This window comes from Corylus avellana, chromosome ca1 (assembly GCF_901000735.1).
Source record: "Corylus avellana chromosome ca1, CavTom2PMs-1.0".
In the NCBI taxonomy this organism is placed as follows: domain Eukaryota; kingdom Viridiplantae; phylum Streptophyta; class Magnoliopsida; order Fagales; family Betulaceae; genus Corylus; species Corylus avellana.
In genome coordinates this window covers 1,190,356-1,202,357 of record NC_081541.1, presented here as the reverse complement: position 1 = coordinate 1,202,357, position 12,002 = coordinate 1,190,356, and the positions used below count along the sequence as shown (strand labels likewise).

Below are 12,002 nucleotides of genomic sequence, written 5' to 3'. Positions count from 1 at the left end.
CATTATACACAACTATTTTTCCTAAGTTACTTTTTATTTCACTATCCAAATATATCACAAACAATAGATTCTCTTAACATTTTCTTATATAATTAAAATAATATTTTTTACTTTTACCTCCTTTTTTTTTTTTGTCTAGAAACTCTTTTCTTCTCTATCTCTGTCTCTCTCGTGTCTCCGTCTTCTTTCTCTCTCGTCTGCGTCACTCTGTTCTTTAGGTAGCAGATTCCTTTATATTGGAAGATCACAAAACCCAGTGCATCAGTTCATCCACAATTGAGAATTTTTTTTCTTCTAAAAGGACATTAATTTCAAGTGCAAAAGACCCTGGGCAGACCACTTTCACAATCTTAATCAACGAAACCCGGTATATCAAAGGACCCAGCTCAACATTTCAGAACACCCTAAGCAAACCAATTCAGCATGATAACCAAAATTTCCCTTCAAAAATCAAAGAAACCCATATTATGATTACAATCGAAAGCCATCCCAAGCAGATCAACCATCAACCCAAAGCAAGAACTCCACGACTAGAGATCCTCCAGTTGGTAACTGAACTCGACACGAACGAGCATGAGTTTGTGGCCGCCGCCTAGTACTCTCTGGCGACTTCTGAAATCATCCATGAACTTTTGGCTCATGGAATAGTAGTGCTCAAGCGTGCTTGAACAAAGAAGTAGAAGCATGGAGAAGAAGGGGTTGCGTGCATAGAGAGCCATGAGAGAAGAGAGTGTTTTTAAGATTATAATAAGCGTCGGATATATATTAAGATAAGAAACAAAATTCATATTCTTTATTTTTTATTTATTTATTTATTTGTTTTTGAAATGAATTCGATCATATTCTTTATTGTGAGCATGCTTTGTTATTTTGAATGGAAGTATTTTGCTCCCAAATCTCTATTACAAAGTTCAAGAGAGAGAGAAAAAAAAATCACTCAGATATCTCAAAATGATCAGATCATGTTTAATAAAGAATGGTTTATATAAATGAATAATAAAAGACTAACCTTTAATAGATCAACGTAATCACCAACACGGATCTTTGCAGATTGGTTTTAGGTTCTGTTATTTACAATTTATGGCGCAGTAGGAATGAGATAAAACATTATGATCAGCCTAGTACTGAGGAGCAGCTCTTGAAGAAGATACTTTGGGAGGTGAGATCAAGACTAGTTGGGAAGGGGAAGTTTCCAAGGACTAGAGAGAATCTGGTTTTAGTCTTCCTTGTGGAATCTGCCTGCTGACTTGCTGTTGTAGTCTTCTCTGCAGGCTTGTGGTTTTCTGCCTTGCTCTGTTGTGGGCTTTGATCACTTTGTAGGCTGGCCTCTCTTCTGGGGAGACTCTTCTTAGTGCCGCTGTTGGTGTTCTGTTGCGTAGATTGCAAACTGAAATCTGATTTCTGCAGTTGGTTTTGTTTTGTTGGCTGGTTTTTTAGGCCCTGCGTGGCTGTATTTCTGCAGGCTTGTGGTTTTTGGTTTTTGTTGCTCCCTGTAGGATAGTCCTCTCCTGGACTTCTTTTGGTAGTGCTGGTGGTGTTTCTGCATGTGGCTTGCCAATTGTATGTTGTTTATGCAGTTGGTTTCGTTTGGTGTCTGTTTGGTTTTTAGGCCCTGCGTGGCTGTGCTTATGGACCTTTTGAAAGGGCTTGTATTTGGGGCTTCTTTGTTGTTTGGTTTGTTTGCTTTAATGAAATTTGTTATTCATAAAAAAAAAAAAATAATAATAATAATAATAATAAAAATAATAAAAAAAAAACCAACACGGAGATGGTGATCAGGAGTCAGGACCTCTAACCTGCAAACTCAAGTTTGGCTCGTTGGATTTCTACTCTAACCTGCATAAACACAAGGGAACACATGCATTTTAACCAAGCCTGCCAAGTTATTTCTACCTTTTCTTGACTTTTGTATTAATTGCAAAAATGTACCACTTTCAAATAATGAATTTTCCATCCCTCACAGACTACTATTCACAGGAGCTCAATATGCCACTATTAACAGAGAGAAGCATAGAAAGCTTGGGAGGAAGAAAATAAAGCATACCGATTCAAGGCCAAAAGAAACACGAGTAAAGCTTGAGAGTGTCATGGAGCGTATAATGGCATGCCTAATCCAAAAAAGACTGTAAGTGGAGAGCCGGAATCTCCTTTTTGGTTCAAAATGATCAATGGCCGAAATGAGTCCTTTCAATCCTGCCTGGCTTTGTCTTGAAACCTTGGGCCATTTGCAAAGTCTTGGAAATACTCGTTGATTACAAACAAAATGAGCCGGAGATTGTGCTGCAATGGATATAAGCATTATGTGTTAATCCAAGATCCTTAAGAGCATCACTGAATTCAATGTAATCAGTTCTTGGTAAGTAAACGGAAAGCAACCATGCATAGCTATTTGCTTAATACCATCTGCAGAAAATATAGTCAGCCTCAACTCTTGATGAAAAGATACAAAAGCCAAAAATAACAGAGAAAATAGAACAACAGAACACGACAGAGACTGAGTTTTTAGACCATTACAGGAAATTAAAATGTGCCTATTGTAGCTGTGGTCACTTGGACTGGAAGTCAAATGTGGTAATTGTCACTCGCGGCACATTTTATATGCACCATAAAATTTTAAGCCAAATTGACTCTAGGAAGATACCCATTTCTGACATAACTGTCTCAATTCTTTACGGGCGCTCTTTTCAATGTGCATTTTCTCTTTGCTTCAATGTAAATTGTATATATCCTCTACAATGTCTTTTAAATGAAGATGAGAAGATCTCTAGAACTTTTCCTAAATGAAAATGAGAGGACAAGACTCTTTGTTGCCAAGAAAAAAAAAAAAAAAAAAAAAAGGAAAAGAAACTTTTAGCAGCAATTCTGCTTAACCAAAGGGAGTGGAAAAAAAAAATACTACCTTAATGAGCTTGTTTCTTGCAGCTCGACCAACCTCCATGCGTTTTCGCACTTGAACTACATTCATATTCATTGCTTCAGCTAATTCGCCTTCGGTTGGTTCTCTCCCCAAATCTTTCTGCAAATTCTCTTTCACTTGAAGGAGTGCCTAATTGTCAGAAATCATAACATATCAGCCAAAGCTAACTCAATTTCATTTCAAAAAATAATAGAACTAATACGCAAAATTGAAATACAGAAAAAGGGAAAATTTTGTATCCAAATTGGAAATAGAAGGCCCACCTTCATGGGTTGCATCAACTTGAACAACCAAACATGTTCAGAAGAAGGAAGAACAGGAGGTATCCTCATTTTTTTCCAGTCCAAACTAACCAAATCAGTTGAAGCCGAGTACTCCCTTACAAGCTTCTCAATCTTCGCATTTTCATCCTTGAACATCTTTCCTCTTCCGCGTTGGAGCAACCACTTTATCTTCCTTATTCTTTTTCAATGCAATCCTTTTATCAAGACTCAACCTTTTAACCTTCTTTACTTGGTTCTTAATCACATTATAGCCGGTTCTCCTCTCTGTTTTTTCATCACCACCACTAATCTTCGTCCTCCTTCGCTGGCTTTTCTTATCATGCCACCTACATTTTCCACATCAGAAGTATCAGATGTTGGGCTTCGCTTGTATATGTTTTCAAGCTGGGCGGCGGCTTCATTGTAATCCACTTCCAAAGTGGTACTCGGAGAAGCTTCATCTGTAATGACAGCTTTTACTCTTCTCAAAGGTTTGCTAGCTTTTCCTAGTCTCTTCCGTCTATCCTTACTGGTTTCTATGGGCAAAGGGATCTGCTCCTGGGGCGCAACCAATGCACTGCCATTGGATTTATCTGCTTTAAAAGCTACTATCAAGGGTCTTTTCAAAGTAGATCGTTGAGCTGAGAATTTCCCACTCAAACCAAGCGGAGTTCGAGCAGCTGAGCTGGAAACAGTCACAACTCCCATGCCAAGTTGCCTGAGCAAAGTTTCAAAAGATGAATGTGACACAAATCCTGCAATCACAAAAGAAGCATGTATTCCCAGTTCATTTCAGTCCTCACACAAATTTAGGAACCGTTAAATGGGAAAGGGTAACACTTAACAAGTGGGCTCAAACTCCTCCTTACTAAGTATTCGTGGAATATTTAATTAGAAATGACTTTTAACTCTAATAACATGTAATCACTAGTCCTAAAAGCTTCGGCCAATAAAAAATGATAAATTTAATCATTTAAGTAATATTCTAACAAATTCCTCTATATAACTGTAATATATTCCCCAATATTAATTATGTGACCCAATTTAGATATAGCTCTAAGACCAGCAGCAAAATTGCATATACAACTTGATCATGTTCATAAAGCTTGTTTATTGAAGTGTCACAAAACAAACTAGCAACCTAAATCTTGCACCAATACCCTCCTATTTAACGGGTCACCTTACTGATTATTAACCCAAATAGGCTGATTCTAATGAACCCAATTTCATTTTTTTTTTCCCTCCAAAGGAAAATCATGCTGTGATTAATATAAACTTGAAATGAACAAGTTTACACCCAAAACGCCCTGATTATACTCATCAAATAACCAAGGGTTTTACATACAATCTCAAACAGGGCACCTTTCTTTTCCACTGATGGTACACTTCAAAAATCTAGCTGCATAATACTTGCCCATATGAACCAATTCGACTTACTAACGATTTTATGCGTCCAAATTCATTATAGTACAGAAAATAATTCACTGCTGAAACATGTCACAACACGTTCTTAGTAAAAGATATCATCAAGATTCTAAAGTAATGTACACAGTACACCCAACGAATTATTAACGTTTTTTTTTTTTTTTTTTTTAGATGAATGAATTCTTAACGTTTCTCTTAGAAGAAATAGAAATGAAGAAGAAAAGGGAATTCAAGCAGAACCAGAGCAACGTACCTGGATGATTCGTCACTGTCTGATCCTCCTTGCCGAGTTGGTACACAAGTACTAGGATCTCCGAACTGAGGAAGTTTGGGAGTTTATGTTAGAAACTCATAAACGTGAATTACCGTGTCCACAATTATATCTCCGGAAACCAACGGCGGAGATTCTGGGGTCTCATAAAACAACGGCGGATAATGCAAACACGTGGGGAAGTTTAAGTCTTTAATAAGAAGGTGGTCAACGTGGCAATTACAGGAGCAGAGAATGGATCGTTGGGAGGTTCCAACGTGGCGACTTAAGAGTGGAGGAGAAGATATTTTCGGGGGCAAGGTATGGATGGTGTTGGTCCAACGTGGGTGGTTGTTATTGGCTGAGGAATATAACTTCAGTTTTGGGACCCACTTCGCGTGGTGGTCTGCGGAATCTTTACGTTGCTCAATAGCAACCATGTGAAGAACAATGGAGCTCGAGGATTAGAGGTTGGGGATCCTTCAAGCATTTTTCCTTTGTTTATTATAATTTCTTACATATTTATTTTGTCACAGGATATAGGTATTCTTGTTTGTAATTTGGTATTTATTAATTACTGTATTATATATGGTGAGACAAAATACTTCATGCCTAAATAAGGCCCAAATAGAGGCCCGTAGTTAGGAGCCCACGATTAATGGAGGACACAGGAACCAAGGCTCAAAGCCAGAAGCCCACGACGCAGATCTAGTCTCAAACTGTTCAGTTAAAGCAGGGTCACACGTATCCACAAAATAGGGAAAAACAGCTAGAACCTACCTATAACAAACCCAATCTCGCCCATGCAGAATCCAGATACGGTCAAAGACCGTCAAAAACCTTCCAGCGGAGGTTGAGGTAAATCTTCACCTGGACTAACAAACTCCCTGGAATTCGGAAGAAGTCAAGCTAAGAGCATTCCCAATGAAAGAGCCATATTTTTATGTAAAATGACTCTTCAAAACTCACTTTTATCTAGTTTAGCTAAGCCATTTTTAAGTATCTCCACATCCGATTAGCTATATTTCTAAAAAAAAGGTGGGAAAAGATTTGGAAAAAAGATAAAGCAGGAGAGAGAAACACTAAAAAATAAAATGGCTCCCTTAAAAAGTGCTGCTACATTTAACTTTTTTTTTAGCTCTTCTAATCAAATATCTATTTTACATATATTTTTGGCTCATCCAATGTGGGAGGTTTTTTGAACATTTGAAGAGCTATTCTAAATAAAAGTAACATTTGGCTCTTCCATTGGGAATGCTCTAAGTGAGAGTCGGCAGGACTCTCATATACTTGAAAAACCTATAAAAGAGACAGACCTACTACAACACAGGGTACAGTGATTAAGATTTAGTATATATATAGTGTTAGAACATTTTTCGGTTTAATAGTTTTACGTGTTCTTCAAGACCGTTCCTGCAAGACAACAAGTTAATAACCAACTAATCACCGGTGTGCTGGCGAGTCTCACTCTGATGCTTAAATCAATCTCTGAGAGAAGAGTATGCTCAATACATAGTAATTGAGTCTAGGGTTTGTACCTAGTGTAAGGGCCTACTTATAAGATAAGAAGTGGAGTCATACCTGGATTAGGTGTTCTACTTCAACTTGACCTAAAAGTGCTGAGAGTTGTGGCCCATTATTCTTCTGGTGTGTTGATTTAGTCTTGAGGCCCATGATGTATCTGGTCGGCCAATAAAGTAGGATTATTCCCAACATATAGCGTTAACACAACTATATTATATTAATGATCACTTGCTATTTTTTATTAAGATTAGTTCGATAGACTTTGAGGCTTAAACCAATAAATTTAACAAAAGCCATTTCTTGTATTAAAATATTAAATATATTTATTTATTTATTTTAAAATTTCTTATATTATTATTTTTATTTAAAATTTGTTCTTCTTACTTTTTGGAATGCATAATTATTAATTAAGTTTTTATATTCAGGTTTTTCGATGTTAAATTACCATTTCTTACAAAAGCTTAATTATTTAATCAATATTTTAACATTCTCTCTTACATATAGGCTCAAACTCCAATTTAATAGTGAGACCCAACAAGTGAAATATTTAATTCAAATGAAAAATAAATAACAGAGACATGGTTGTAATTAATAATCTATGGCTTTGATATCACATTAAATTATCACTTATCTCAAAAGCTCAAGTTTATAAAAATATATAAACTTGATCATTTAATCAATACTTTAACATTTGAAGTCTTCTTTTCTAACTACTCATACTGTCAAACACATTTAACAAATTATTATATTTGGTACTCAAAGAACAACCAACTGAATTTTTTTTAAAAAAAGAAAGAAGTTATCGTCACGTAACAATCTATAATGACCTGTATCCATTTGGAAGGGGATGCAAAACTCGTGGTGGAGGCAATTAATTTAGTGGACCCAAATTGGAGTAAATAGGGGTGGGCAAAAACCCGTCCAACCCGCTCGCCCCCGCCGGATTTAAGGTTTTTTTTGGCATATACGGTTTGGGAAAAATCAAACCCGTGCGGGTCGGGTCGGTCCGCAGGTATAGAATTTTTTGAGAGGCGGGTACCTGACCCGCCCCGCCCCTATATGCTCAAAACCAAAAAACCCTAAATTCCTAATATCCCCTTCGCCTCTTCCTCTAATCCTCCAGCCGTCCAGCGACTCTCTCAGAAATTCAGGCCAGTCGCAGCTCCTCTTAGAGTCACTCTCGCCGGTGCCGCTCCTCTCTCTCTCGCCGCTCCCTCTACTACCGGAGCACTAACCTAGCCGATCCCAGGTTTGTCTCTCATCTCTTTCTCTCTATCTCTCTCTCTGAGAAGACAGAAAACTAAGGCACCTGTTTGGTTTTTGGTATGTATGATTGTGTGATTGTATTGATTAGATGCATTACAGTTTCATTTCTTTCTTCTTCGACATTCTTGTATGAATATATTAAAATGGAGTTGGATTGTGTAATGATGTAAAACTGAAATTGCAGGGTTGTAGGAAGAAGAAAAAGATGGTAAACAATTGATATTCTAACTAAGAGAAATACTTGACCCGCCCGACAAACCCAACAAACCCAACAAACCCACCCCGTCCTACCCGAAACCCGGCTGTTTTAGTGCCTTCAACCATGGTAACGGGTAGGGTTTTACCAAACCCGATGGGCACGGGTCGGGTGGCAAAAAAAGGCCAAACCCGCCCCGAACCAACCCGTGCCCAGCCCTAGGAGTAAGATAGGGCACATCGTGGAGGGTATGAGGACGCTGTTGAAAACTTTCACATAGTGGCAAGTATTTTGGGTGAGTCGTGTTGCTAACTGTGCGGCACATACACTTGCTAAATTGGCTGCTGCGAAAGGTTTAGATAGAATACAGCTAGGTGTGACCCTTGATTGTATTTGTGAGATTACCTTGATGGAGCGATTTGATTGATTTATAAAAGTGGTAACGCATTTTATTTTTTTATTTAAAAAAAAAACATTTTTAAAATAATAATAATAAAAATTAAAAAAAATATATATATTAAGTATTAACACGGGCACTACGCGTATAGCCGGTTTCATACTTGCGCACCTATTAGGAATTATCAACGTGCGTGGAGTTTCCACCCATATAACTTTGACGGTCCAAAGCAAAGGAGCAACACGTCTAGAAGACCGACTATTGCGGCTTTCTTCTCGATGACTCATCAATTCCGCATTTAAGAGGGATTTACAGAGTAGCTTCCCTTTTCAAACCTTGTTTTCTCTCCTCCCCAGAAAAAAGTTGTTCCCTAACTTTGTACAAAGCATTGACATTGAACTGGTCCAAATCTACTTTTGAATGTTTATTCCACAAAAAAAAAATAAAATAAAAAATAACAGAATTTATTTGGTTATAGACAAGAAGTAAATTAAACAGTATAAACCATTTATATATTAAAAAACTAAAGAAAAACCATAGTTTACAGCATTTCGAATGATATATATATATATATATATATATATATATATAATGGCTAATCAAAACTTATTTGATCTAATTTTAGCTAATAAGTTTTAAAATACACTATACATCCGATTATCTATTTCTTTTTTATCAGTATCATTCTTTTTTATAATAAAGATCATATTTTTTTAACTTTTGGAAAAAAAAGAGATGTGGAGATAAATAGTAGAAAATTTTTTTGGGAAAAGAGAGATGTGAAATATAATTAATAAGATAAAATTTTGGGAAAAGAGAGATATGTAAAGAGAAATAATATATTAATGAGATGGATGTGCAAATAAAGTCCCATCTACATGTAGCGATGCACTGTTCATAAATGTTTTGTTTATCTATTTTAAATAAAAGTAAGAAATGACTAAGCCATTATGAGTGCTAGCTCTACTTGATTTTTCTTTTTTAGCGTTTTAATATAATTTAGTATCAAATATTCTTTTGCACTTGGAGAAATATATATATATATATTTCTTACATGGTGCCTAAGAATGTTAAATCACCAAGAAAATTACACGTACATGCTATTAAAACAGGGAAAGGTTAGGTGTTCTCCTATTGTTTTCATAATGTTTTCTTTATGTCTTTCTAGTCCTAGCAGGTGGATATTATTTTTTTAAAAAAAGAAACTGTCACTTATTTCTCTTATTTGGTTTTTAAAAAATAATATCTACCAGGGAACACAAGAAGAACACTAGGAAACCACCTAGCTAGCATTTCCCTTTGATAATTACCACATGTTAAGAGATAATTATCAATCTATTAGAGTGGTTTGCGATTAATTACTATTAACATTACTTAATGACATGTTTATCGTTTGAACGAAAATTAATTTCCTGAATTAAGATGTATGAGTTATTTTCCAAGCGTGGTCGGAGAGTTTCCACCCATACAATACAAAGCCATGTGTTCAAAGCACATGAGCAACGTTTAGAAGAAGACCCACATGCAATTGAGGCTACAAAAACGACTTTCTTCTCAGCGACTCAGCAATTCCCAATTTCGGAGAGATTACACTTGCCTTCTCTTTTCAACCCTTGTATACATGCACTACTCTCCTTTCTAGAAAAAACAAAAACGAAAAAGAAAAAGTCTTGTTCCCCTACTTGGTACAAATTAATCATGCATTGACATTGAACTGGTCCAAATCTTGTTTTGAATGTTTCTCCCATGAATTCATTAATTTCATCATCAACTTCTTGTCGTGTTGGATTAATTGGTACGACAATATTTTTTTTTTGATGGTGTGTACGTAGTTTCTTCCCCCTCACCCCCCTATAAGATAGAAATAAACTTACAAATTAAATGATGATTTAAATTTACTCTTATCAATACATGGGAAACAAGGACAGAAAACTCCTCTCACTAGAAAAAAAAAAAAAAAAAAAAAGTCACATATTTTCAAGGATGGACCTAAGGCTGCTAAGGGAGATCGATTTTATTTTAAAATTATGTTCAACTTTCTTGATTAGACACACAACATTAAGGGCCTGTTTGAGATTATATTTGACGAACTTAAAAATGCTTTTAATATTCAAAAAGCCTTTTTAAATAAAAAAATACCTGTTTGATAAAAAAATTAAAAGCGCTTTTAAGGGTCTAAAAAGCTTAAAAATGGCTAAAACGCACTTTTGACAAAAACTTCATTTGCTAAAAGCTCTGTTTGACTTAAAGGCTCTATTTGACTTAAAAACTCTATTTTTCAAACACAATCCTTAACAAGCTCTAAAGATGTTGCTTAAAACTTCTAATGCTTTAAATATTGAGCAACGTATAATAAACTATAATTAGTGTATATAAGGCCAAACAAAATATTGGTGCATCTATAGCCTCGTTTGCCGCTAGCCAGGGCCGGTACTGTAGCTGGAACGGCACTGTTCCAGCTACAGTACCAGTAGCAAAAATTGACTTTTTATTTAATTTTTTTTTAAAGGAAAATATTAAAAAAAGAAGAAAAAAGAAAAAAGGAGGAGAAAGATGGGGTGGTTCCAGCCACCCCTTGGCCAAAATGGGGTGGCCGGACCACCCCATTTTTGGCCAAGGAGCCACCCCGATCGGTTCTTCGATTTTTTTTTTTTTTTTTAATAATATTTTTCATTTTCGTTTTTTTTTAAAAAAAATTAGTTGGAATTATCGGTTGGAAAGTGAATAAAAAAAGAGTTGTTTTTGAAATTTGGGATGATTTTTTTGACTTGAAGGGGGCAATAATCAGCTGGTACTGTAGGTAGAACAGTGCCGTTTCAACTACAGTACCGGCCCTGGCTGGGGACAACAAGGCTTATTAGACCAAATTATCAGGATCTAGTATCGAGACTTAGGACAAGCCAGTTGCCTTTTATTTATTCAGAGAGAGACAAAGAAGCCAGCTGCTTTATATTTAAAAATAGAAAATTAATTTTTTTAAATCGGCCTCCCACGTTGGAATATGTACTTCCGGACGTAAAGGAGCCATTATAATAGAACACAAAAATTAAGCAAATAAATGGTTACGTTATATTAATAACTGATTTTTTCACAAACACAATCAGCGCGCGTGATCAAATTGAAGAGTAAATAATTACATTACCTGAAAGCCTAAAAATATTATGACTCTTCAAAAAAAACAAAAAATTATAGCAGCACGTGATCATTTTTCGGTATTTAGCGTGTATGAAAAATCACAAATTTTATTATTATTATTATTCATTGAATCATATTAAACTTTAAATTACGAAAATATTTCTATCAATTTTCGACGGTAACCTAGTCAAGTCTCGCGAGTCCCAACCGAGTTCATATGGGGTCCCGACCGGGTCTTGGTGGTGTCCCGATGGGGTCTTGGCGGGTCTCGATTGGGTCTAAACCGAATCTCGGCAGGCCCGGACCAGATCATAACCGGGTTTGAGCGAGGGCCAACAACATGCATCCTAACCGAGTCTCATAAGTAGCTTGATCAAGTTTCGACTGGATCATAACTGAATCTTGATAAGTCCCAACAATATTCCGATCAGGTTCCGACCGTCTCCCTGACCAAAAGGCACAAAATTAGCTTGTTTGGGTTCTCACGAGTCCTGCTATGCGGCTGCCAATAGCGTAGGACAAATATTAAAATAATAATAATAATAAAAAATTTGTTATTTTTTTTGGTTAAATTTTTATAAGTTAATATTTAGTTTCTAATGCTTCAAAACTTATTTTTAGATTTAAAA

General features: G+C 36.0%; 2 protein-coding genes across 2 annotated transcripts in view; both read right to left on the bottom strand.

The window, feature by feature from the left end:
- Positions 1-4,945, bottom strand: part of LOC132191612 (RNA polymerase sigma factor sigE, chloroplastic/mitochondrial-like) — a gene marked incomplete in the record, with an annotated part of 32,431 nt that extends 27,486 nt beyond the window's left edge. Inside the window, 1 exon segment of the mRNA XM_059606701.1 lies at positions 4,859-4,945.
- On the bottom strand, positions 2,095-3,424 carry LOC132191639 (RNA polymerase sigma factor sigE, chloroplastic/mitochondrial-like). The gene is made up of 3 exons (XM_059606731.1): positions 3,181-3,424; positions 2,900-3,046; positions 2,095-2,280 (listed from the first exon to the last, which is right to left on the bottom strand). Exons 1-3 carry the CDS (start codon positions 3,334-3,336, stop codon positions 2,188-2,190), a joined length of 396 nt encoding a protein of 131 aa, XP_059462714.1. The 5' UTR covers positions 3,337-3,424; the 3' UTR covers positions 2,095-2,187.
- Positions 4,946-12,002: the final 7,057 nt, after the last annotated feature.